The 22609-nt window shown below is 36.7% G+C and overlaps 4 protein-coding genes across 4 annotated transcripts; 3 read left to right on the top strand and 1 right to left on the bottom strand.

Moving 5' to 3' along the window:
• The first annotated feature begins 1829 nt into the window (after positions 1-1829).
• On the top strand, positions 1830-4471 carry LOC149009095 (Pentatricopeptide repeat (PPR) superfamily protein). Its single transcript, XM_089162252.1, has one exon. The coding sequence runs from the start codon at positions 1833-1835 to the stop codon at positions 4167-4169; it is 2337 nt and encodes a 778-aa protein (XP_089018378.1). The 5' UTR covers positions 1830-1832; the 3' UTR covers positions 4170-4471.
• Positions 4472-9003: 4532 nt separating this feature from the next.
• Positions 9004-11127, top strand: LOC149009094 (uncharacterized). Its single transcript, XM_089162011.1, has 4 exons — positions 9004-9907; positions 10013-10105; positions 10204-10271; positions 10364-11127. The coding sequence occupies exons 1-4, from the start codon at positions 9284-9286 to the stop codon at positions 10527-10529; spliced, it is 951 nt and encodes a 316-aa protein (XP_089018137.1). The 5' UTR covers positions 9004-9283; the 3' UTR covers positions 10530-11127.
• A 3535-nt stretch (positions 11128-14662) lies between these two features.
• Positions 14663-16852, top strand: LOC149009093 (uncharacterized). Its single transcript, XM_089161260.1, has 2 exons — positions 14663-15698; positions 15867-16852. The coding sequence occupies exons 1-2, from the start codon at positions 14861-14863 to the stop codon at positions 16214-16216; spliced, it is 1188 nt and encodes a 395-aa protein (XP_089017386.1). The 5' UTR covers positions 14663-14860; the 3' UTR covers positions 16217-16852.
• A 487-nt stretch (positions 16853-17339) lies between these two features.
• On the bottom strand, positions 17340-22591 carry LOC149009092 (14-3-3 protein 7-like). The gene is made up of 7 exons (XM_089161259.1): positions 22435-22591; positions 20274-20580; positions 19758-19845; positions 19479-19588; positions 19090-19238; positions 18154-18216; positions 17340-17698 (listed from the first exon to the last, which is right to left on the bottom strand). Exons 1-6 carry the CDS (start codon positions 22499-22501, stop codon positions 18179-18181), a joined length of 759 nt encoding a protein of 252 aa, XP_089017385.1. The 5' UTR covers positions 22502-22591; the 3' UTR covers positions 17340-17698; positions 18154-18178.
• Positions 22592-22609: the final 18 nt, after the last annotated feature.

Here is a 22609-nt window from a genome sequence, read left to right as displayed (position 1 = left end):
ACCATGAGCAGAGAATGAACTATCTGGGTGGAGAGGATCCGAACTCCATTTCTTTTTCTTGATGACTTGCAACAAAAATCCACACAGCAAAAAGAAAACAGAAAGAAAAGAAGGAGAGAAAATGGACTTTAACGAGCACAACTGAATTAAATAATACAAGCCAAGCTCAGTCATGACGTTGATCGATAATGACGGGTTAGCATGCATTTAACGGTAAAATTAGGTGGGCTCGGGTGTAATGGATTACGTTGTATTGGGCCCAAACCCGTTTAATTATTAGCCTGAAAAGGCCTACGCATTCTGGGCCCCAATCCCCCATTTATCGCTGACTGGTCCACATGGGTAGTCAATGTAAATATGTAACAACCCAAATTTTCATTAGGCGTGAAACCTACCCTCTTGACTCGTCTTCAAGGTCTAAATTCAACTTGAAATTGTCTATTTGCATCACAAGTGGAGTTGAAAGCGATATATGATATCCTTCAAGTTGATTTTTTTTTTTTTTTTTTTGCTAACCCCGGTTTCCAAGGCTTTACCCAGACTAATCCGGTGTTCGACCCGGGTCGCACACCTGGTTGTGGTGGGTGAGTTTCCTAGGGATAAAGAATATCAAGCTCTTCTCTGATTGTAAGGCAGTGATTTCCAGTTTACATGGTGCTCTAAATAGGCCTTGTTCTAACTTAATTCAGCTTATTAAGAATCTTTTGTTGGGGTTTGATAATTGTATGGTATTATATATTTCTCACGCAAATAATGTTTCTGTCGATTTGTTAGCTAGAGGGGCCGTTGTTTGAGTATGTCTAAAGTTTGGTGGATGCAACCACCACGTGGGCTGGAGGATTTGTATAGTGTTTTTGTTGGGAGGATCGCCCCATTTTGTTTATTTGAATGAAATTTAATGTGTTTGGCAAAAAAAAAAAAAAAAAATTGAATTTGTCACGACTATAAAAATTTAATAAATGATTATAAATTTTACATATTTTATATGATAATAGGGCCTGCCTGTGAACCTAAATATGTGTGTGCGACAAGTTGATGAGTTTGGACATAATAATAAACAAAACAAAATGATTACCCTACTTCCATTAAAGAAAATAGTCTCAATCCTAGTCTCAATCCTTTATAATGACAATGTCAAGGTAGTATCATTTTCTTGTAAGATATATTAATTTTTTTGAAAAAAACGTTTTTAATCAAATAAAATACACAAAGTGAGGGGAAAATTTTCGTAGTGATATGGTGATTTTTGCACCAACATGCGGAAAAATATTAATATAAGTGAAATTTGTACGTTTAATAAGAAATATAATAATCATTTCGCCTGAATGTTTAGCACAAAAGCAATTAAGGACTCTCCATAATCCCATGAGAAGGTTAAGTTGACAAAGATATTGAAACATACTTATGATTGAAAAAAAAAATACGTTAATTGAAAATCCATATAAAATTTATCATCTTATCGCATAAAAATATATTAAAGATTACATCCTAATTGATACGGACTATTTTTTTGTGATATAAATTACTTCAAAGGCAGAATCTCTTGTATTATATACTCAAATTCAATAATTTCTCTTGTACCAAAAAAAAAAAAGCCTCTATTTTTTTATTTTGGCAGAAATTTCTCCAGTTAGTGATATGCGCTTCTACCGAAAAAAACAAAAAATAATAATAAAATAAAATTTTCATATGCGCTTTTTAACTACCTTAATTTTGACTTTGTATCAAAATGGTTAGACCGGGCTGTACCGAAATCTCGACCCGTTTTCTGTTCCGAAATCCAATTTAAACCCGGATGAATCGGCCGGCACCAGCAGTTCCGATTACGCCCCATGCTTGTTCTCAAACTCGGCTTCCTCTGTAGGCGAATTTGCTTCAGCGGTCGTTCCTTCTCAACTCCTGTACAATCAAATTACATTAATCTTCATTTTGATCGCTTCCTCTCCAACCCAATCTCCGATTTTGAGTCTCTGCTTCAATCTCACGCTTTAATCTGCACAACTGGTCATTACGACAATATCTTCTTCGCGGCAAAGCTCATCTCTCTGTATTCGTATTTCAATAAACCTTCTCTGGGTGCTCATGTTTTCGAATCAATCAATCCCAAAGACACCTTCCTTTGGAACTCCGTCGTCAAATGTTACTTCTCCAATGGAGACTACCCACAAGCTCTTAAGCTCTATGGCCAAATGGTTGTATCGGATGCCGCTCCAAACCATTTCACTATCCCGATGGCTGTTGCTACCTGTGCCGAACTGGGTTCCGTCCTGCGCGGCAAGAACATCCATTGTCTCACGTTAAAGCTGGGCCTCTTTGCCGGTAATCCTGCTGCTGGGTCTTCTTTCGTCTATATGTACGCAAAATGCGGTGAAATGGGAGACGCCTGTCTGGTGTTCGATGAAATGCCGCTTAAAGACGTTGTTGCTTGGACGGCTCTTGTTAATGGCTATGTGCAGAACGATGATTGTAAGAAGGGTTTATCTCGACTTAAAGAGATGCTCATGATTGGCGAGGGTGGGGTGAAACCAAATTGGAGAACAATTGAAGGTGGCTTACAAGCTTGCGGGGAGTTGGGCGCCTTGTTAGAAGGTAGATGCTTACATTGTTATGCGCTGAAAACAGGGATTTTGTCTTCCCAAGTCGTTGAGTCAACGTTGTTATCTATGTATTCCAAATGTGGCGCCAATGAAGAAGCTTTTATTGCATTCTCGGAGTTCCCTGATAAAGATCTTATTTCCTGGACTGCGATTATTAGTGCATTTGCTAAGACAGGGAATATCTCTGAATGCGTGGATTTGTTCCGGGAAATGCAGGCTTCAGATATTGATCCTGATGGGATTGTTATCAGTTGTATGCTATCAGGTTTTGGAAACTCCATGAACCTACATGCAGGAAAGGCTTTTCATGGAGTTATTGTGAGGAGAAATTTTAATCTGGACCATAAAGTTAATCATTCTTTACTGTTAATGTACTGTAAGTTTGGATGTGTGTATATTGCAGAAAGGCTTTTTGGCATGATGTGTCAACTGGACTCTGAAGCCTGGAACTGGATGATTTTTGGGTATGGTAGAATGCAATTGGATTTTAAATGCTTAGAGCTGTTCAGAGAAATGCAATGTCGAGGTTTAAGATCTAATTCAAACAGTTTGGTTTCCGTGATTTCTTCATGTTCAAAATCAGGAGCAGTACTTCTGGGCCGGTCTGTGCATTGTTATGTGATCAAAATTTATATCGATGACAATGTTTCTATTGCAAATTCACTTTTGGATATGTATGGCAAGTTCAGCTACCTAAATACTGCGCACAACATATTCTGTAGTTCTTCTAGAGATATTATCACTTGGAATACACTGATCTCAGCTTATACTCATAATGGGCATCCTAGTAAGGCTATTGCCCTTTTTGACATGATGATTTTTGAAGAACTGAAACCCAATGTGGCAACCTTGGTGACCATTCTTTCGGCTTGTTCTCATCTGGGAGCTCTGGAGTACGGAAAGAGGGTGCATGGTTACATCAAAGAAAGAGGTTTAGAATGTGATCTCTGTCTTTCTACAGCATTGGTCAACATGTATGCAAAATGTGGGCAACTTGCAATCTCAAGAGAGGTTTTTAATGCGATGCCTGAAAGGGATCTTATATCATGGAATGCTATCATCTCAGGATATGGAATTCACGGGGATGCTAAATCTGCAATCGAGATCTTCCAGCAAATGGAGGAGTCAGGTGTTGAGCCAAATGGAGTTACCTTTCTTGCTGTTCTGTCAGCCTGTGCTCATGCAGGCCTGGTTGAAGAAGGGAAGTATCTATTTGGTAGGATGAGGGATTATGGTGTGCTTCCCTCTCTAAAACACTATGCATGTATTGTGGATCTTCTTAGCCGGTTAGGAAATCTCTGTGAAGCTGAATCCTTAGTTCTGTCAATGCCTATTCATCCAGATGGTGGTGTGTGGGGAGCTCTTCTTAATGGTTGTATTATTCATAATAATTTGGAGATGGCAGAGCGGATAGCCCAGAGGGCGATTCAGTTGGACCCTGAAAATGATGGTTATTATGTTTTAATCTCCAACATGTATAATTCCGCTGGGAAGTGGGAGGATGCAGAAAGGGTGAGAGACATGATGAAAAATAGAGGGGTGAAGAAGAGAGCTGGATGGAGTGCAATGTAACTCATAAAAGTTATCTTCTTTTAATTATTGCAGATTACATGCTTTTAAAGGAGTAGGGATGCTTACTCTATTTGATTTCACCCTCTGTGTAAAAAGTGTTCATTTCTTTTAATTATTGCAGATTACATGCTTTTAAAGGAGTAGGGATACTTATTCTATTTGATTTCACCCTATGTGTAAAAAGTGTTCATTTCAGACTTGTTAACATGTTAATTTTTCCTATGATCCCGCGTCTCTCTTTTTTAGAGATACCATAGTGATTAACAGAAGGCATGTGTAAGTGATTGATTGACATGTTTAATGGGAGATGTTGAGCTGCTGTTGCTTTTTAACCTATATATGGAGGGAAAGTCCGGCTCGCTTTTCCAACAGTTTTCAAGACAGTTCTCAACTTATGTTCTCTCTTTCTGAAATTGCTATTTGATACTTTGACATCTCTGAAAGAGGCTTAGTGTTTGCTTGTAGATTGCTGGTTGCATCATATGGGAGTCTATGGTATTGAGAGTAATTCTCAATAATGTGACTCAGCCTCATCATTCCTTTGAGTTTTACTTGATTTTCAGATTGATGATGCCACTTATGGTGTTCTTACTTATCAATTCTCTGCAGGTAGTAAAATGAAAATGTTGTAGTACACCAAGTTTTCCTCCCTCTTGTCTATGATTTGGAAAGTTTCTAATTGGTCATTCTCAAAGTGAGGCATCACTTTTGAAAACAATATGAGAGGTTTTCATGTTAAGAGTTTTGTGCTCTTGTAACTTGTTTGCTCGAGGCTGGGCTATTTGATATTGTCTTTAAATACAGAAGGTTTACTTGGTCCAATGAAGTCAATCAGCCTCTCCTTTCTTTTGGGTGATTTATGTAAACCATCCCAACTCTAAAGTAGACTTCTGGTATATTTAACTCCTGATGTAGATCAGTACATCTTCAGGGTATTCCAGATAACTTCTTAAAGTTAGATTTTACCAAAAAGAACATTATGGTGACATTCCTAATCTAGTGTCTTGTTGGTCAAGTTTGTTGTTTTCATGAACAACTCTTCAGAGACTTGGTTTGCTTTGTTATTCCCATCTCATCAAAGCTCCCTCGAATCTGAATGTAATGTTGTTGTAAATCACCTAAATAGCAAGTCGCCCAATGTCTCTACCCAACTGGAGGTGGTGCTGGAGGATATTAGGATGTTATTCCCATCTCATCAAAGCTTCCTCAAATCTGATTGTAATGTTGTTGTAAATCACCTAAATAGCAGGTCGCCCAATGTCTCTACCCAACTGGTGGTGGTGCTAGAGGATATTAGGATGTTATTCCCATCTCATCAAAGCTTTCTCAAATCTGATTGTAATGTTGTTGTAAATCACCTAAATAGCAGGTCGCCCAATGCCTCTGCCCAACTGGGGGTGGTGGTAGAGGATATTAGGAAGCTATCCCACCCTGATATGTCAGTTGCTTTAGAGTTTATTCCTAAAGAGACCAATTATGTGGCAAACTCTCTAGCTCATGAGGCCCGGTTTATTGAGGGTAAAACTGTTTGGCCATTATCTATTACTTGGCTTGAGAAAACTTGTTCGTGTGAGGCATTGTGCCCTTGTGCTATGCCACATGAAATACAGTCTGGAAGTATCTCTCTCCAATTCATGGAAGGCTTTATGCCTCAAATCTAGCAAAGTTAGCTACGCTGCTCAACCTTGTGTTGCAATTTTGCTTCCGAAATGTATAGATATTTGGGTAATATGCTTCTGAAATAATGGAATAAATAAGGCTATAAAAAAAGTGCAATGTTATGAATAGCTTTTTGAGTTGCCAAAAATTGGCAAGATCAACTGGAAACTTTTCTTCTACAGTGCTCCATCAGGATAAGAGATAGAAAACTGAATTAGTATTCTGATTTTTGGAAGCTAAATTTCGCGAACAATCCAGAAGATGGGTTGTCTTCTGATTTAACCAAAACTCCTGGAATCTGATTTACTGAATTTTCTGTATGTTAATTTTTTGAATTCTAATGAATAAGAGGAAAACTATACCAAAATAGATCAGTTTGTTGTGAATCTTGTGATCTATCGTCACCATGATTGTAAAAAATATTTATAGCCTCCTTGAGTCAGGATAAAGCCTCCCTGTTTATTTAAATTATAAATAATATATAAAAATATTTATAAATTGCCTCCTTCGGTCAGGGATGGTTACCAAAAAAAAGAAAAAAAGTCAGGGATGAAGCTTTACTTTTCATTTAAGTTATATATAATATATGAAAGCTACCTTGAAGATATAGTCAAGGTGAGCAAAAATAGACTTTCATGAAATTCGAATCTCCCAACACCCCTTTCCCCCCCCCCCCAAAAAAAAAAAATCTTTTTGACGTCAAAAATATAAAAGCAAATTTCTACCAAAATATAAAATGAATGGTTATTCCATGATATGTTTCAACATCACTATCTATGTATGTTTATATATATATATATATATATATATATATATATATATATATATAATATAGATCTTTTGTTTTACCTGGTTTCAGTCATGTCATGTTGAAACATATCATGATGTAATCAGGCAACACCTAGCAAGACATGGCATGACATGGATATATTATTATTATTATTATTTTTCATCCAAGTATTCTTTTTTTGAATGATTTTTAGATGAGAATATGTTTCCAAAAATTAGAGATATTTGTTCATCTATGAGTTTGCGTCAAATTGATTTAAAACTGATACAACTAAAACTGATAGGATATCTGTCTAAATTTTAGTTGCAGGACTAAAACAACAGTAACTAACTAATAAATAAATACTAACCCAAAATTAATATAGAAAATACCCGAATTTTGTTATCATAATGTTTCATCTGGCCATAATGTTTTTATCTTTAGTAGTCTTTGATTTTCATCCAAGAAAAAATTATAGCCATTACTGTAAGGAATTTCTCCATCACCATGGTGAAGAGTTGGGCGAATTGGTTGGGTCGATTAAAATCAATTGATTGAGCATGAAATAAATGATGATTTGGACTCAGTTCAGAAATCAGAGAACTAAACGATAAAATTATCAATATGAATCAATTTTTTCAGCAAATTTTAGAAGTTAGAACCAAATATGGAACTGAATCAATTTTTGAATTATAATTTTGTTTTGTTTGTACTGAAACCAATGCAATTTTATCAAAACAAGACCAAAACATTCAGATTCAACCAATTGAAACCTCTAAGATAGAGCCAAACCGTAACAAAACCCTACAAATGATATCAATTTCGTTTACAGCCAAGAAACTTTTGGTAGCTCACCAAAAGGACCATCTTAAATAAAGAATCAGTTGCACCATTGAAGTCTCTTGAAATAAAGTTAAAAACTGAATTCAAAAGAGTTCTTAAGATGAATGATGTCTAATTTCACAGGTTCTCACCTATAATCAAAACAAAATGTCATGACCTATCGAAACAAATATTTTGAATCTGACTGCACAATTAGTAATTTAATACCTCCAAATAAAAACCTTAATATTAAGGAGTGTTTAATTTGGCCTCCCATTGGCTCAAGAACTCTAACAAAAGTAAATGAAAAAAATGAAAATTTTCTGGTCGCTCTCGAATAACTCCTACTAATTAATGCTACCACAGTACCACTTTGGGTTGTTCAATTTATTAGTTAGACCCTTTACTACTAAAAGCTATTAGTCTCTGACTCTGCAATTTTAGCAAGAATCATAATTTCTGTTTCACTGCTTTCTCATATTATCTCTTCCTCCATCTCTTTTTAATTTCTTTATAAATTTCATCACAGGGTGTAACAAAATAAATCAAATTCAAATTTAGATATGAATTCAAGCTCAATTGAAGACCAGAAACAAACCTTGTCTCATCTCATAGAGTTTGTATTCAACTAAAACTCTTCCCCTAGGTGAGGTGAATCTAATATTTCAAAATTTGAAAATCTGTTGTAACACATATGACCTTCCACCATCAACCTTAGTATGGTAGAAGACTTTTATTCTGTCTAATTGTTTCTGAGTCTATCAATTTCTATCACAGAGAATATATTAAAAGCCAGCGCACCACAATATTACAAAAACTTAAAGAAAAATTCATGGTTCTAAAAATCGTTGGTTAAATCGAAGCTGTTGCTTTTTTGTCTTTCTGCCCATTGGGTCTACTTGACTGATTCTTTCGTTTTGTTTAAGCTATTAGTAAATTTGATTGTTACAAATCAATCTTTAGAAGGGAAAAAGTCCGTAAATAAAATGTTCTGATGAATATGTAGATTTAAATGGGAAAAATCTTGAACTAATAATCTATACGTTTTTCAATTGGTTCAGGATTCACCACTTGTTCGTTTGTGCTCTCTAGAATCACTATTTAATTTTAACCAAAAAAAATCAGTATTTAATGAGATTCTCTGTGAATATTATTTTTGTGGCAGATGATTGAATATTGTATACTGTCGGCAGATGAGATGAAAATAGAAGTCAGAGATGGAATAAGAAAAAACAAAATGATCTGGAGAACAAACAAAATCTTGATGCAGAAAGAAACTGTGAATATATGGTAAAGAAAAGATGAACAAGAAAGTTTGGGTGGGTAGGGATTTTCTTCAGGAAAATTTAATTTGTTTATATCATCATCTAATTAATTATTTTAACGACAGGTGTTATCATCCTTATAGTGGGTCAAACTGACAAGTTGAATAATTCAAGGAAACGTTAATTTTAAGATATAAATAGAAGTTGTGTTAAAAAATTCCTAAAACTAATTAAATATGAGATTTAATAAAATCGCTGGGTTTTTTTTTTTTTTTCCCTGGAAGGAATGGATTTAAATCAGGAAGGTCTTCTGTTTTATCAATAAATTGCTCCATCATTTGAAAAAATTCAATCACAAATAGGAACGAGCCAAATTCCACGGTTTATTTTTTTTTTGGGTTTACCCAGAAAAAAGATTCCGTGGTTTTTGCAGTAGCTCCGATTCTGTGATCGCAATGCCCAAGATGGTTTCTATAGCTTCCTGATTTGATCGGTTTCCATGCGGAGGAAGGATTGTTCCCAACTTCCCATAACCCATATGGGTTCCAATCCCTAGCCTGTATTGATTGATTTGATTCAATATTCGCTGTTTCATCGCCATGGCGAAGTGTTTCAGCTTTACAGCTTCAAGGGATTGGTGTTATCGCAACACATTCGCCTATTCTGGCCTCAGATCCGTCACCACCGACATGGGTGATGGCACAACAATGCATTGTTGGGTACCCAAAATCCACAAAGAGAATAAACCAAATCTGCTTCTCATCCATGGATTTGGAGCCAATGCAATGTGGCAATGGAACGATCTTCTCGGTCATTTTATCAGCCGCTTCAATGTTTATGTTCCAGACCTGATTTTCTTCGGAGATTCGTGCACAACTCGCCCTGAACGAACTGAATCCTTCCAAGCCCAGTGCTTGATGAAGCTGATGAAGGCGCACGGGGTGGACAAATTAACCCTTGTCGGTGTCAGTTACGGTGGATTTGTTGGGTATAGTATGGCGGCACAGTTCCCGGAGGCGGTGGAGAGGGTGGTGCTGTGTTGTGCCGGAGTGTGTTTGGAGGAGAAGGACTTGAAGGAAGGTCTGTTTCCGGTTTCAAGCTTAGATGAAGCTGCTAGCATTTTGATGCCGCAGACACCAGAGAAGATGAAGCAGCTGGTTCGCTTAAGTTTTGTCAAACCTGCCAAGACCATGCCCTCTTGCTTCCTTAGCGATTTCATTGATGTGGGTACCCTGCAAGATTCAATGATCTTGGTTAAAAACTCATCTGCAATTCATTAATGTCTGAAATTTTGGGGCTTTTTGTTGTTCTGATGTTATCTTTTACAGGTTATGTGTACAGAATATGTTGAAGAGAAGACACAATTGCTTCAATCCATACTCAAAGATAGGAAGCTCTCTGATCTTCCAAAGATCACTCAGGTCTTTACCCTTACTCCTTGGTTGTTCTACTTTTGATTTTCTTTGTATATAATCTATTTAATTTCTTATCAAATCAAATGGTTTTTTAATGGGTGTAGCCAACATTAATCATATGGGGAGACAAAGATCAGATATTCCCACTGGAATTGGGGCACAGACTGAAAAGGTAACTGGGTTTATTGTCTACGAGTAGTATCTCTTATCATCAGATCAATTTTGCTGGTGAAATGATCTAACTGAGAAATGTTGTATGTGTAGTTACCTAGGGGAGAATGCTCAACTGGAAGTGGTAAAGAATGCTGGTCATGCTGTGAACTTGGAGAAGACTAACAAGATGTACAAGCACTTAAATTCCTTCCTTGTTGATTCTTCTCCTCCTCATCTTCCCCAGAGTAATGGAAACAAGGTGGACCAAAGTCCCTAGATGGAGAGAGGTCAGAGTACCCTAGCAAAGCAAGGACTTTTTCTCAATTTGCTTTACATGGGTATATATGCAATGCAGAGGAAGCCACAGGGACATTGCTGCACCATTATGTTGGAGCAATTTTTAATGTCAATTTCAGTATATGTTGTACTACTTGCATGCCAAGGCATAAGGAGGAGGTTATGAAGATAGCCATTAAGTAGGGGCTTTCCATTCTTCAAAGCTTCCAGCTCTAGAAACCCTTATTACTAGAAGAGAAAAGGAATGTAAATTGAGTGGATATCAAAGCTTGAAGTTTTTCAAGAACTTGTAAAATCAGGGCAGAAACAAGGGGAGGCACCATTCATGCTATGTGATCCATTCTTGAGTCTTTGCATTCTGCTCTGTTTATTCCTTTCATATGAAAAATTGATGACAGACAAGAAACAACTGTTATGATTTAATTTTGGTCTTCATGTTTTATTTACTTTGACATTTGTCAGCATTGAAGTGTGCAATCAAAGCTACAAAAGTTTAGGTGTGGAGGCCTAAATGGTTGGTGACATTATCATAACAATATGAATGAAAGAAAATGTGCCAAGAAGCTCTATTGTTTAGTATGTATTTTATTAAATATTTATCTTACACTTGGTCAACAATTATTACAATAAGGTGGTTTTGTTAATTGTTTATTCTAGCTGTGAAGATCATTAGTGGCACTTCACAAAGCAAAGAGTTGGGTTTTTACTTATTTTGGGGCCCAAGTCTAAAAGTCAAATTTATAGATCAAAACAGACAAGAATCAGCTAACTCCTTGGGCCCCTTGGGGGGTTTATGGAGTTTTATTTATTTTCCCAGAAGTCTACTAACCCTACCTAATAAAATAAAAAAGTTTATCGTTCGTTTTATCTTATTAAAATAAACATTAAAATAATAAAAAGCACAAACAATCCGGGCAAGCATTTTTCATGTGTATATTTTAGTTAGAGTCAAACCCATGACTTCTTGAATAAGAAGTATTGTTCATCACCAACCAAGTAATCTTGAATCGTTTAGTTTTCATTGATTCCAAACAAAGTCTGGAATCATAAGGATATGTTCTTAAAACAGTTTACCCTTATTTTGTAAGCCTTAAAATGAAAGCTTTTGAGAAATGATGTTGTTATATGTGTATCAAATTCAAATACAACCAACATCCCAATAATAGACCGATAATAGAACGATGTGATATTCTCTTGAGGTATCCAATAAGATCAATTAAGGACAAATTGTGATTTTTATGATGAAAAATATCCCCACTTGTAAAAATTAATTTTTATTTTTATATTTAAAAATTTAAAGTTTCTTAATTAACAAAATCAACTCCCAATTCCATGAATGACTAATGCTGAGAGGAATTGTTAATTAATCAAACAAGCTTCCAGAGCTCTATCTATCTCCATAAACATAAAAATGGTGGAAAAAGGAAAAAAAGCTGCAAGCAGTAGTCTATTGTTTGTTTCATTCATTTTCTGTTTAAGATTTATTTCCAGTGAAAAGCGCCCTTTCATCTCTGAATCCAACCTTTGCGACTAATGATTATCCACCGGCAGAGCATTTAGTCAAAGTAATTGGCCGAATTCGTGATTACCCAGATTGTAAAGACAAGCCAGTTTCAGGTTGCAGATCTTTTCCGACAAACGCAGTGTCTGAGTCAGAACTGAAATAAAGCATAGGAATTTCAGTCTTGATGGTATTTCTACTTTGGAGGAAGAAGATCTTGATGGATTCTACAAGAAATTTGTGGAATCCAGGATAAACGGCATGGAACTGGGGGCGAAATGCACAATCATGATGTAAGGTCCAACTGGATATGGCAAAAGTCACACGATGTTTGGGTGTGGAAAGCAGCCAAGGATTGTATATCGAGAATTGAAAGACATTCTTGGTGAGGGAGACGAAGAAAAAGAGAACAATTCAGATGGATAATGTCTCTTTCTCTTCAATCTCTATGTCTTTTTTAGGGTTTTCTTTTGAAGTTTTTCACATTTTGTTAAGGTTGCTCTTCAGTAATTTTTTTTTTCTTCTTCTTCTTGGTTAATCATGTAGTTGTTGGTGAATATAAAATGAATGAAACAAACGATAGACTACTGCTTGCTTGCAGCTTTTCTCCTTTTTCCACCATTTTTATGGAGATAGATAGAGCTCTGGAAGCTTGTTTGATTAATTAACAGTCCCTCTCAGCATTAGTTATTCATGGAATTGGAAATTGATTTTGTAAATTAAGAAACTTTAAATCTTTAAATATAAAAATAAAAATTAGTTTTTACAAGTGAGGGTATTTTTGTAATAAACACAATTTGTCTTTAATTGATCTTATTGGATACCCCAGTGAAGGTATATGCAAAATGTCCATGTATTTGGATTAAAAATGACATGAACCAAACCTCAGGCTCAGGGGTCCAAATAAAAATTACCCTTTTTTTATTTATAGGCCCTACTTAATTTTGTGATTGAGAAATGGAAGGAAGTACCTCTATTTCAGGGAAGATAATAAATATATGGTACTACAATTACCCAAATTCAGGGGGAGTGATTAGGCGAGACAAATCAAAAGCGGAAAGCAACCAACTCAGAGATTTTGATGTTGGCTTTGACGATCGATTTCTTTACACCTAGCCAATTTTGGTCCCGACCTGATAGGTACAGGTAACCTGATTTGTTGGGACTCTTGGGAGGGAAGGACGTATACAAACTTGAATTTTGCTTGGGAGCAGTGCCATCTTACCTTTTCGTTATGCAATCCAATTTATAGAATAAGAATTGACTTGCCAACCAATTATCAATTATAAAAATTGATTACTTTTGTTTCATTAATAAAAAGACTATAATACTAGGTTTTGTATTTTGATCACTAATTTAGAAAAGATCGGAGGTTTTACATTTCAGTCACTGATTTTAGGCCTTAGAGGTGGAATCTCGATGTTGCTTGTGACGTGGAACATTCCCAACCTCTTCTTGCAATTTTGCTGTTCAAAACGAATTTTGACTCAAACTATTCCAGCCATTGGAAAAGATCCGGATAAGTTAGAAAAGAAATTGACAGGTGTGTCTCTACTTATTTTTTCTAAGATATTTGATGTAATGGCAAATTGTCAAACTTCACGACTCTAAATGAAAATCAACCAATTAGCAATGACTACTGCATCATCGGAAAAAAATTTTCTCTACTGTGCACAACAGTGTATTTTTATACCAAATGATTGGTTGAGATTAAAAGTTAAATTTTAAATTTTAACAATCTTCAATAGTCTTGTATTTACTTTGTTTTTTTAGCCAATTATTTTGTATATATGTGCATTGTTGTGGACAACAGAGACTTGTGCACAGTGGAGGATGTTTTTCCGCATCATATCTTCTGATTTGTGCTACTATACATTTTTCAATCGCAAAATCAGATGATATTCAAAAATAAAAAAACAATTTAAGAGGGACGGAACCCACAATAGTATCTTGTGGCCCCTTGCATTATTTTGTCGGAAAATATCCGAAATCAATAAAAATTGGGAAGATAATCTTTTTTTAATAAAAAACGCATCACATTTTATTTTTAATTTTTCTCTATCCAAAAGAAATATCATTCATTAAAAACTAAAGGGGAATAAATACAAAGATAACTACATGTTAGCACTAGATGTCATTGCATACATCCAACATCTAGGAGTGAAATTTGACCTAATTGTTGTACCTAAAAAATTATTTGACCTGATTTTTGTGAATGTATAACTGTATAGCTTTTTTGAAATCTCTAAATTTCACTCTTTACCTATAAATCTAGAAATTTTTACAACCAAACGAATATAATTATCAGATTCATGTAACCAAACATGCCTTAAACTAAGAAGATGCGAAAACTCTTGATTCCCGACCAAACGGGCCTTAGTTAATCAGATAATTGTCTCATTTATTCTAGTTCGAGAACCTGCGTAAGTGATATCATGTGTTCACGTGGCACCTAAGAAAACTCCAGCCCTGGACCCCACCAAATAACATAAATCTAACGCTGACGCTTATCGTGTCTCGTCCGCTAGCGCTTTATTGTCGTCCAATTATAAGTTATAGATTCTGATTTGGATTCCGATTCCGATTTTCATTCCATTCTTTCTGTATCTGTAACAAACATTGTCCTCGAGTCCTCGTACGGTTGTGCACGAACAGAATTAGGTTTCTAGTTTTCTGGTTTCTTCCCTCAATAAACAACTAGGTACAGAGGTAACTTCTTCCTCCCTCTTGCCTCCCTCTTGCCTCCCTCTTGCTATTCGAGAGGGAATTAGATTAGGAATAGAGAACGAGGGTTTCAATTTGATAAGAAGATGAAGATGAAGAGAAGCTTGATCACAACCATGACACCTTTGCTGTTACGTGAGTTCGTAACTTCTTTGTTAATCTCTGCAGATCGATCCCTTGTCGACTTATCTGAGAGATATAAACTCATTCAGATCCTTCGTGATCTCCTTCTCTACATCTTCTTCTTCTTCCTTCACTTTCTCCCTTCTTCTCTATTCCCCTCCGTACTCGTCACTCCTCCATTATTTTCTGAGAATTCCGCTTTCTCAAATTCTTCTTCCACAACGAAACCTCAAAGCTTCACTCCCAATAAGGGATCTGGAGACTCCAGCCTTGCTAGGGCTCTGTCGCAGCTTCTGTCACTCATGAATGAGATCCCCGTCAATTCTCGCAAGTACGAAGTCGTGAGATCCCTTGCGGAGAAGCTAATCGACGAGAATATCGGCGAAGGGTTCGAGCCTCTCAAAGAAGTTAACCGTGTTGCCCTCTCTGCTGCCTTCTCCAGGACACTTCTTCAGCTTGAAGCTGCCATGTCAACGCAGGAACGCCGCCGTGTCTCTGGTGATGCTGGATCAGTATCTGAATCCTGCTCTGGACGCTGGTCGTTTGGTTACCGGGCGGGTAGAATCTTCCGAACTCTTCGGTTATTCAGGGAGGGTGCGAGGTATTTCTTTGCCGGAGATGGTGCTGATGGTAGTGATTCGGCTGAGAAATGGGGAGCTGAGCTGCTTTGGTTGGCTCAGAAGATGGCGGTTTGTGGATGTATAGAGGAAGCGGAATGGAGGTGGGGCACGGCGGCGAGCTTGGCGGAGCTGTCCCTCACGGCGGAGCCACGACTTCAAGGGTTGCTGGTCAAGCTCTGCGGTAATTTCTCTTGACTGCTAAGTATTTGACCATACCTCTCTTAAATGATTGAAACCCTAGATTTTGGCCTCGAATTCTGCTGCAAGTTTTTAAGTTTTTGCAATATTTAGGTTTGTTTATCTTGGTGGGTTAGCTATATTGGACTCATTTTCTTTTTCTTTGTGGCAGCATTTTTGTTCAAGCAGGTAAAAGAAATGAGAGACGAAACTGGGTATGAAAACAGTAACGCAGAGCAACATAGGGAAACTAAGATAAACATGCTAACCACATGGTTGCCATTGTTGTGTTGTGCAAGCAATGGTGTAGATGCACCTGTATTAAGAAGCAGAGAGAGGGAGGAATTGGAAAGAGTACTGGAAGAGATGATTAACATGTTGAGCCAGGAGGAAGAGAAGGAGAAAATATTATCTCTATGGTTGCATCACTTCAGTTCCTGCCCAAACTCTGACTGGCCCAACCTCCAACTCTGCTATACTCGCTGGTGTGATGCGTCTCGCAAGCAATTACTCCTTCACTGAACCAAAACCTAGCCAAATTAGGATCATTTACCTATATATTGACATTTGCCTTACTAATATTTAGCTGTTCCCCCACCTTCTGAGAGAAGAATGTGAAAATTTCAACAATTAATAGCTCAGTGTTTTTAAATTAGTTAGATGCGAAATTTTGGACTCATTCAATTGACTAATTGAGTGCCTCTGTTATCAATATGCTCTTTTCAACTCTTTATAGAGTCCAGAAAAATGTGGCTGAGAAATTGAAGAGACTATAATGAAGTTGTTTTCTGCCTAGAGTACAAAGCCTATCTATAAGATATTTTCGCCATGCAAACCTGTTTGGATGACTTATGACTTATCTCAATGAGGTGGTAAGATTGCTTCACTCCAACCTAATGATCTAGAATTGAGACTAGAAACAGCATTTCATAAAAGGAATTTAAAACTACATACATTACTGCCTGCCTCAAACTATGCGAAGGCAAGAGCTTCCTGCACTAGTTACTCCCTTTTCAGGACCTTGCAACTCATCAATGATCAAAATGGGACTTCACACATAAGTGGCGCATCATCTGTTAGATTACAAAACCCAAGAAATGCAAAATGAAAATCACACGTGAAACACAGTGATTTAACATTCCTCCAAAAGGATTTCAGATTTGGCTACCAAAAAAAAAAAAAAAAAACACAGGATTTCAGATTTACTAACTACCTGGGTCTAAAACCTCCATGAAGCATCAGTTTCATACCTCATGTGTGGGTCTTATACCCCATGAAAGTTGAAGCTAGGTCTGAACCCACCCATAGTCATATGGATAGCTGGGTTGGGCTCAAAAGAAAGCAAGTTTCACGAACATTTTATGAGACCAAAACTGGATATCCAATCGGCTGGCCAATTCTAACTTCTAATTTCCAATTCCTATGGAAATTGCCCTGAAAAATTTAGTAGGAATTGACCAATTTGAATATGCTAGAGTCAGGAATCAAGATCAATATTGCAGATTCCGATTTCCCGACCAAGGCCCAACACCAAAAAGTAAGCTGTCCCTGAATGACCGCTGTCCCTGAATGACCCAACTCTACGACTACTTATCATTCGAGAACTGAAATTAAATACAAAATTAAAAAAATCCATATATACCACTTTAGAAGATAAATAACAAATCACTTGTTCCAGTAATCCAAAAGTTAAATGTTAATAGTGTACAGACAATCATAAGAAGCTAAGCCCAGAATAATAAGGAAGACAAGACACAGGGAGAGACTTCCCATAAGTTTTCCCAGTTCCCCCTTCACAAAATCACTAGCACCCAGAATCCATTTCACTTTACTACATCGAAACCTGACGTTCATAAACTCGCAGGAAAAAAAAACATATCACATAGAAATACATAATACAAGTCAGGAGTCACCAGAAGGTGCTGATAGTAATGCACATCTCAATACTGCAATCCTATTGCTCAGTTGACAATCCCAGAAGAATCACTCGCTCTCCAGGCTTTTCTGTGAGAAAGGTTGACCATACACAAGACATCAAGAGAAGGCATATCCACCAAAGAATAATAAAGGATCATAATAGTTTTTGATATATGTAACATGATTATCTCCTCTGGACTGTTCTAAAAAAAAAAAGAGTACTCTAACAGAAGATGATACCTGTTAAGCAGTTGTAATGGATTTAGTGTGAGAAATCTCAGTGAAAGCCTCAAATGGTGCAGGCACTTTATGCATATGCATCCATGCCACCACTTAAGGCTCATCATATTAAGATTATTATCACAAACAACATCTTCCATTCACTAAAAATGGGTGGTTGCCACACTTCTAGAATGGAACTAACTGGATACCATATCACATGCAACCTTTCCCACTTTCTATTTTAGAGACTGGTTTGTCAAAACTTGGTTTAAATTCTAAATATTAAAATTCACTATTAAAGAACTACACTTACGACTTACCTCATTAAGTTCGAAGATCAACTGCTTACTCTTTTTCAGGCTCATCAATTTTTGATTGATCACCTAACAGTCCAAAACAACATAATTGCAAAACAGATATCATCAGTCAGTTGCTAACCACTGGACATAATACCCAATCCCAAATGACCATAGCATGGGGATGGAGATTGTTCATGGTCAGAAGAAATTTTGTCAGAATTTAGAATAAGTATCTCTATTATCTGGTGTTACTGTTCTTCTACACAAGATTTTGAAGATTAATACAGGCCCAGTGGTTGATTTGAGCAGGTAATGTAGCCCGAGTTCATGGCAATGCATAAATACAATTGGTAAGCCAGAAAGAAGGAATGAAGAATGAGCAGACACAACCTTCTATCTCTCTCCCTCTCTCTGAGTTGACCTTTCTACAGATTCAAGACAGAGACAGGCAATGACCAGACACCCAATGGAAATCCCAGATCGATGCCATGTGGTCTTAATTTCCTTTGCATTTTCAAGTCAATTTCTGCAATACAGGTAATGCACAGGAAAATTTCCAGCTTGCCCTTGCCAGTCCTTGCTGTAGTCTATGGGAGTCTGATATATGGCCTAGTATGATATACTCATGTAATAATGGGAGCTTCAAGAGGCAAGGACTTTTTGGAATCTCTTCATGTGAACCACAATTACCTTTACAATTCCATCAAAACTTTAAAGGTCGACGTAGCAGGGATAATAAATTTCACCAGTATTTGGAAAGCATAAAAGATCTTGAAGATGGACCCAACTTTGGATAAAAGGATTATCCAAAGTTAAGTTACATCACAAAATTTGTTAAATGAAATCAAATTAAGTTAAGAATAAGGACTTAGAACGTTGAAAAAGAGAAAAAGAAATGAAAAGGAGAAAATGCAGGAATTCACTGAGATGACAGGGAATGCATTTATTGTAATATACCTCCCTCATCTGGCAAATCTGAGGTCCATAATGTGAGATTATCCCTCAGAAGCTGCATTATAAGGGTGCTGTCCTTGTATGCTTCTTCGTTAAGGCTATCAAGTTCCGCAATTGCTTCATCAAATGCTTGTTTAGCCAGATGGCATGCCCTGTATACCACATAATTGCCATGAACATTGAAGTCAGTATAACATATATAACTCCATTTTCTATGGAGAGTACAGTCATAATCATAAAAAATAATCAATGACAGCTTCAGAAAAACAAATTAGCAAATGAGGACAAAGATTAGAAACAGGAGACACAAAAAGATGTTAAATTACATTTTTGAACAGCAAGGGACTTGTGTTCAACACAAAGACTTTTCAAGAGAAAAGGGTCAAGCAAACCTTTCAGGGGAGTTCAATATCTCGTAATAAAATACTGAGTAGTTCAGGGCCAGGCCAAGCCTGATGGGATGAGTCGGTGGCAGATCTGTGGCAGCAGTACTGCTGGCAGCCTACATCATTATAATAAACCCATTACAGATACTAATATAAAATTTAGATCTTCATTTGTAAAGAAAAAAAAACCTATAAAGACTAAAAATTCATACAACTCCCCCTTCCCCAGTAAAAAAGGATGAAAGTGAAAGAAAAGGTGCAAGAGTAAGAAATAACTCAACAGACTTGATAGGCCTTGAGTGACTGATCTGCAGCCTCTTTACGACTACTGCCTGCTTTAAATTCAGCCAAATATCGACAGTAGTCTCCCTTCCTAGTAAGACAAAGGACACTAACATTAGATCCATCCATATCAGCAATGAGAAAAACATTAAAAATGGAAAAGAAAAGAAACATTACAAAATACGATAAATAAAATTAAGAAAGGAAAAAAGAAAAAACTGAATCACTGATTAGTCCACTATCTAATTGGTCAAAGCTCAGACTTGGAGATGGTTTAGCCTAGAAGTAAGTGTAACTCTAATTATCTCACTGCTAAAACATAGAAATGTAAAAATTCTCTCACATGTATGCCAAAGACAACCATGCATCCCAATGGCTTCCAGTTATCCTCTTGTCCCAAAGCAGGGAACAAGAACACAAAAATCCATACCACACCATCTTCAATCCATCAGTCACTGGCTAGAAACAGTAAAACTCTACTAACCGAAGTATAAAAATAATAAACATTAAGTATCTCACATCTTATAATAGAAAACCATCGATTCTCCGGTTGATGAGGATGGAAGGAGATGTTCATCAATAACAGCTAAGATATCACTGCAGATCTTAGCAAGCTCATCCTCAACCTTCTGCCTGTAATTTCTTATCCTCTTGACATTTAATTCATTCCCTCTGGCCTCCTCCTTTTGCTCAATTGAAGATAATATCCTCCACGATGCTCTTCTTGCTCCAATCACATTCTTATATCCAACTGACATCAAATTCCTCTCTTCCAGTGTCAGTTCAACTTCTAATCTGGCAACTTTCTTCATGGATTCAACCATCTCTGCAGAAAAATAAAAATAAAAATAATAATAACATCATCATCTTCTTCAAATAAAACTTATCACTTACACAAGCTGAAATTTTGGAAAGGGAGTCCAACATCAGAAGTATAAGCATATCCATCATAGTTTCACACCAGCATTTAAATGATGAAAAGTTAAATTAATTACTCAGTGAACAATTCAGAGGAGAGAAAACAATACGAGGCATCTACTTTCATGTAGATAAAAAGTATAAAGCGAAGGCAGCAAGGGGATGGGGGGCCATGGCTTGGCCTATATGACAAAGAATGGCTCTCAACTTAGACAAGTCCCGATCCATGGAGCCCAAATCCATCTGATGGTCAGCTAACCAAATCATCAGTCCATGTAGAGCAGTGAGAGGGCTCATGGATCTGTTCCCCCCCCCCCCCCTTGATTTTACACAATATGCACAAAAGAATAGTATTTTCACTAAGGTGAACATACTAAAAGTTTTTAGGATTAGAAGCAGACTTGAACTAGTAACAATCTCATATATTCCAGTGTCCAAGCTACCACCCAAGAAAAGTAAAATCTCAGAGAAAAGAGTCAGAAAAAAGACAAAAAACATTTAAAGAAGAAAAAACAAAACAAAGTAAAATGCAGTCAATTCACGTGATAATGTTTTGGGAACAATGATAAAGCAAATGGTGTCAAAAGAGTCCTTATTGTGTTACATTTTCTGAAAAATTGACTATCTAGCGCCATCCAAAAGTTATATGTAGTCCATATCCTACCTTATAATTGGTGGATTTCAGCTCAATCGACATTATCACACATAAGAATAAGGAGTTAGAAATGGGCTGGCTCAAATCCATTTGAGAAATGGGGGAATGGAAAAGAAAACAATGTGGCAAAATTAAGAGTAACCACCAGATTTGACATGCGGCTATCCTAGTGAGCTGGGATTCCCCATCCATTGAACTGTCAAATTTACCAAGTGACTAACTGCATGTTTAGAAGTCGACCATGCAGATGATCCCTCTCAAGCCAAAACCCTTTCCCTTAATTTTTATTTTCTTAATGAGGATAAAAGGAATGGTTCTAAGTTCCTATCAGGACATGTTTAAGGTTATTTTGCAGATAAATATGAAATTATAGACAATTTTCACCGCCCCTCCCCTCTCAAATTGAGAGATTTTGGGTTAGTGCCAAAAGTATAAACTAATTAAGCAACTAAAAGAATCACACAGTGAATGAAAGTTGACTATCGGGTGGTCCTATCTCCAAAGCAAGGATCAAGGATGGGGAATTATGTCGACAGTTTGGAATGTAATCTTGCACCATATAGACTTGAACAACAGGATTACAGTTCAAGAATGTTATGTAAAATACTTTTTGCAGTTTCTGTCTAGTAAAACCAAGCTAACATAAACCAAAAACATAGATAACGAAGGTATGCATCACTTATGGAAACAAATCAAGCAACAGGTGGAAGGCTGAATAAACAACTTTACTAAGAACAATCATATAATCGAAAAGAAATCTCAAAACACCTACATAGAGAGAAACCAACGCAAATAGATGATGGCATCAGATGGATGCAAACACAAAAGCTTGGCCAGTACTTGTACTGACTACCAAAAACCAATATTAGTCAAACAGAAAAGGGATAGTAACGGAGACACAAAAATTACTAGAAACGATCAAAAGTGCAAAGTAACAAGCAACATCAACTTAATTAAGTTAATCAAACAACATGGAGAAATTCTTGCTTTCTACTGTCCAAATCACACTATTAAAGAGCTGCAGCAACAGTAGCTATAGAAGCTAACTCAAATGGAAGCTTTAGCTCAAATCTTGATTTGTGAATAAAGATTAAAGGAGTAATTCACCATCGTATCTCTCTGCTTGCTCTGCAACTTTTGCGATGTAAACGTATCTTTCTCTCTCCTTCTCCATCTCCGAACTAACTACGATAGATAATTCCGATCTCTGGTTTCTCGCGTCAATCTGCTCCTCTCTTTCTCTGTCCGAACTGGAGTAGAGTGCTTTGTAACTGCTTTCCCT

This window comes from Hakea prostrata, chromosome 7 (genome assembly GCF_041222555.1).
Source record: "Hakea prostrata isolate BN-2017 chromosome 7, UWA_Hpros_2, whole genome shotgun sequence".
Classification (NCBI taxonomy): domain Eukaryota; kingdom Viridiplantae; phylum Streptophyta; class Magnoliopsida; order Proteales; family Proteaceae; genus Hakea; species Hakea prostrata.
The sequence above is the reverse complement of the archived record's forward strand: the minus strand, read 5'-3'. Positions and strand labels throughout refer to the sequence as shown.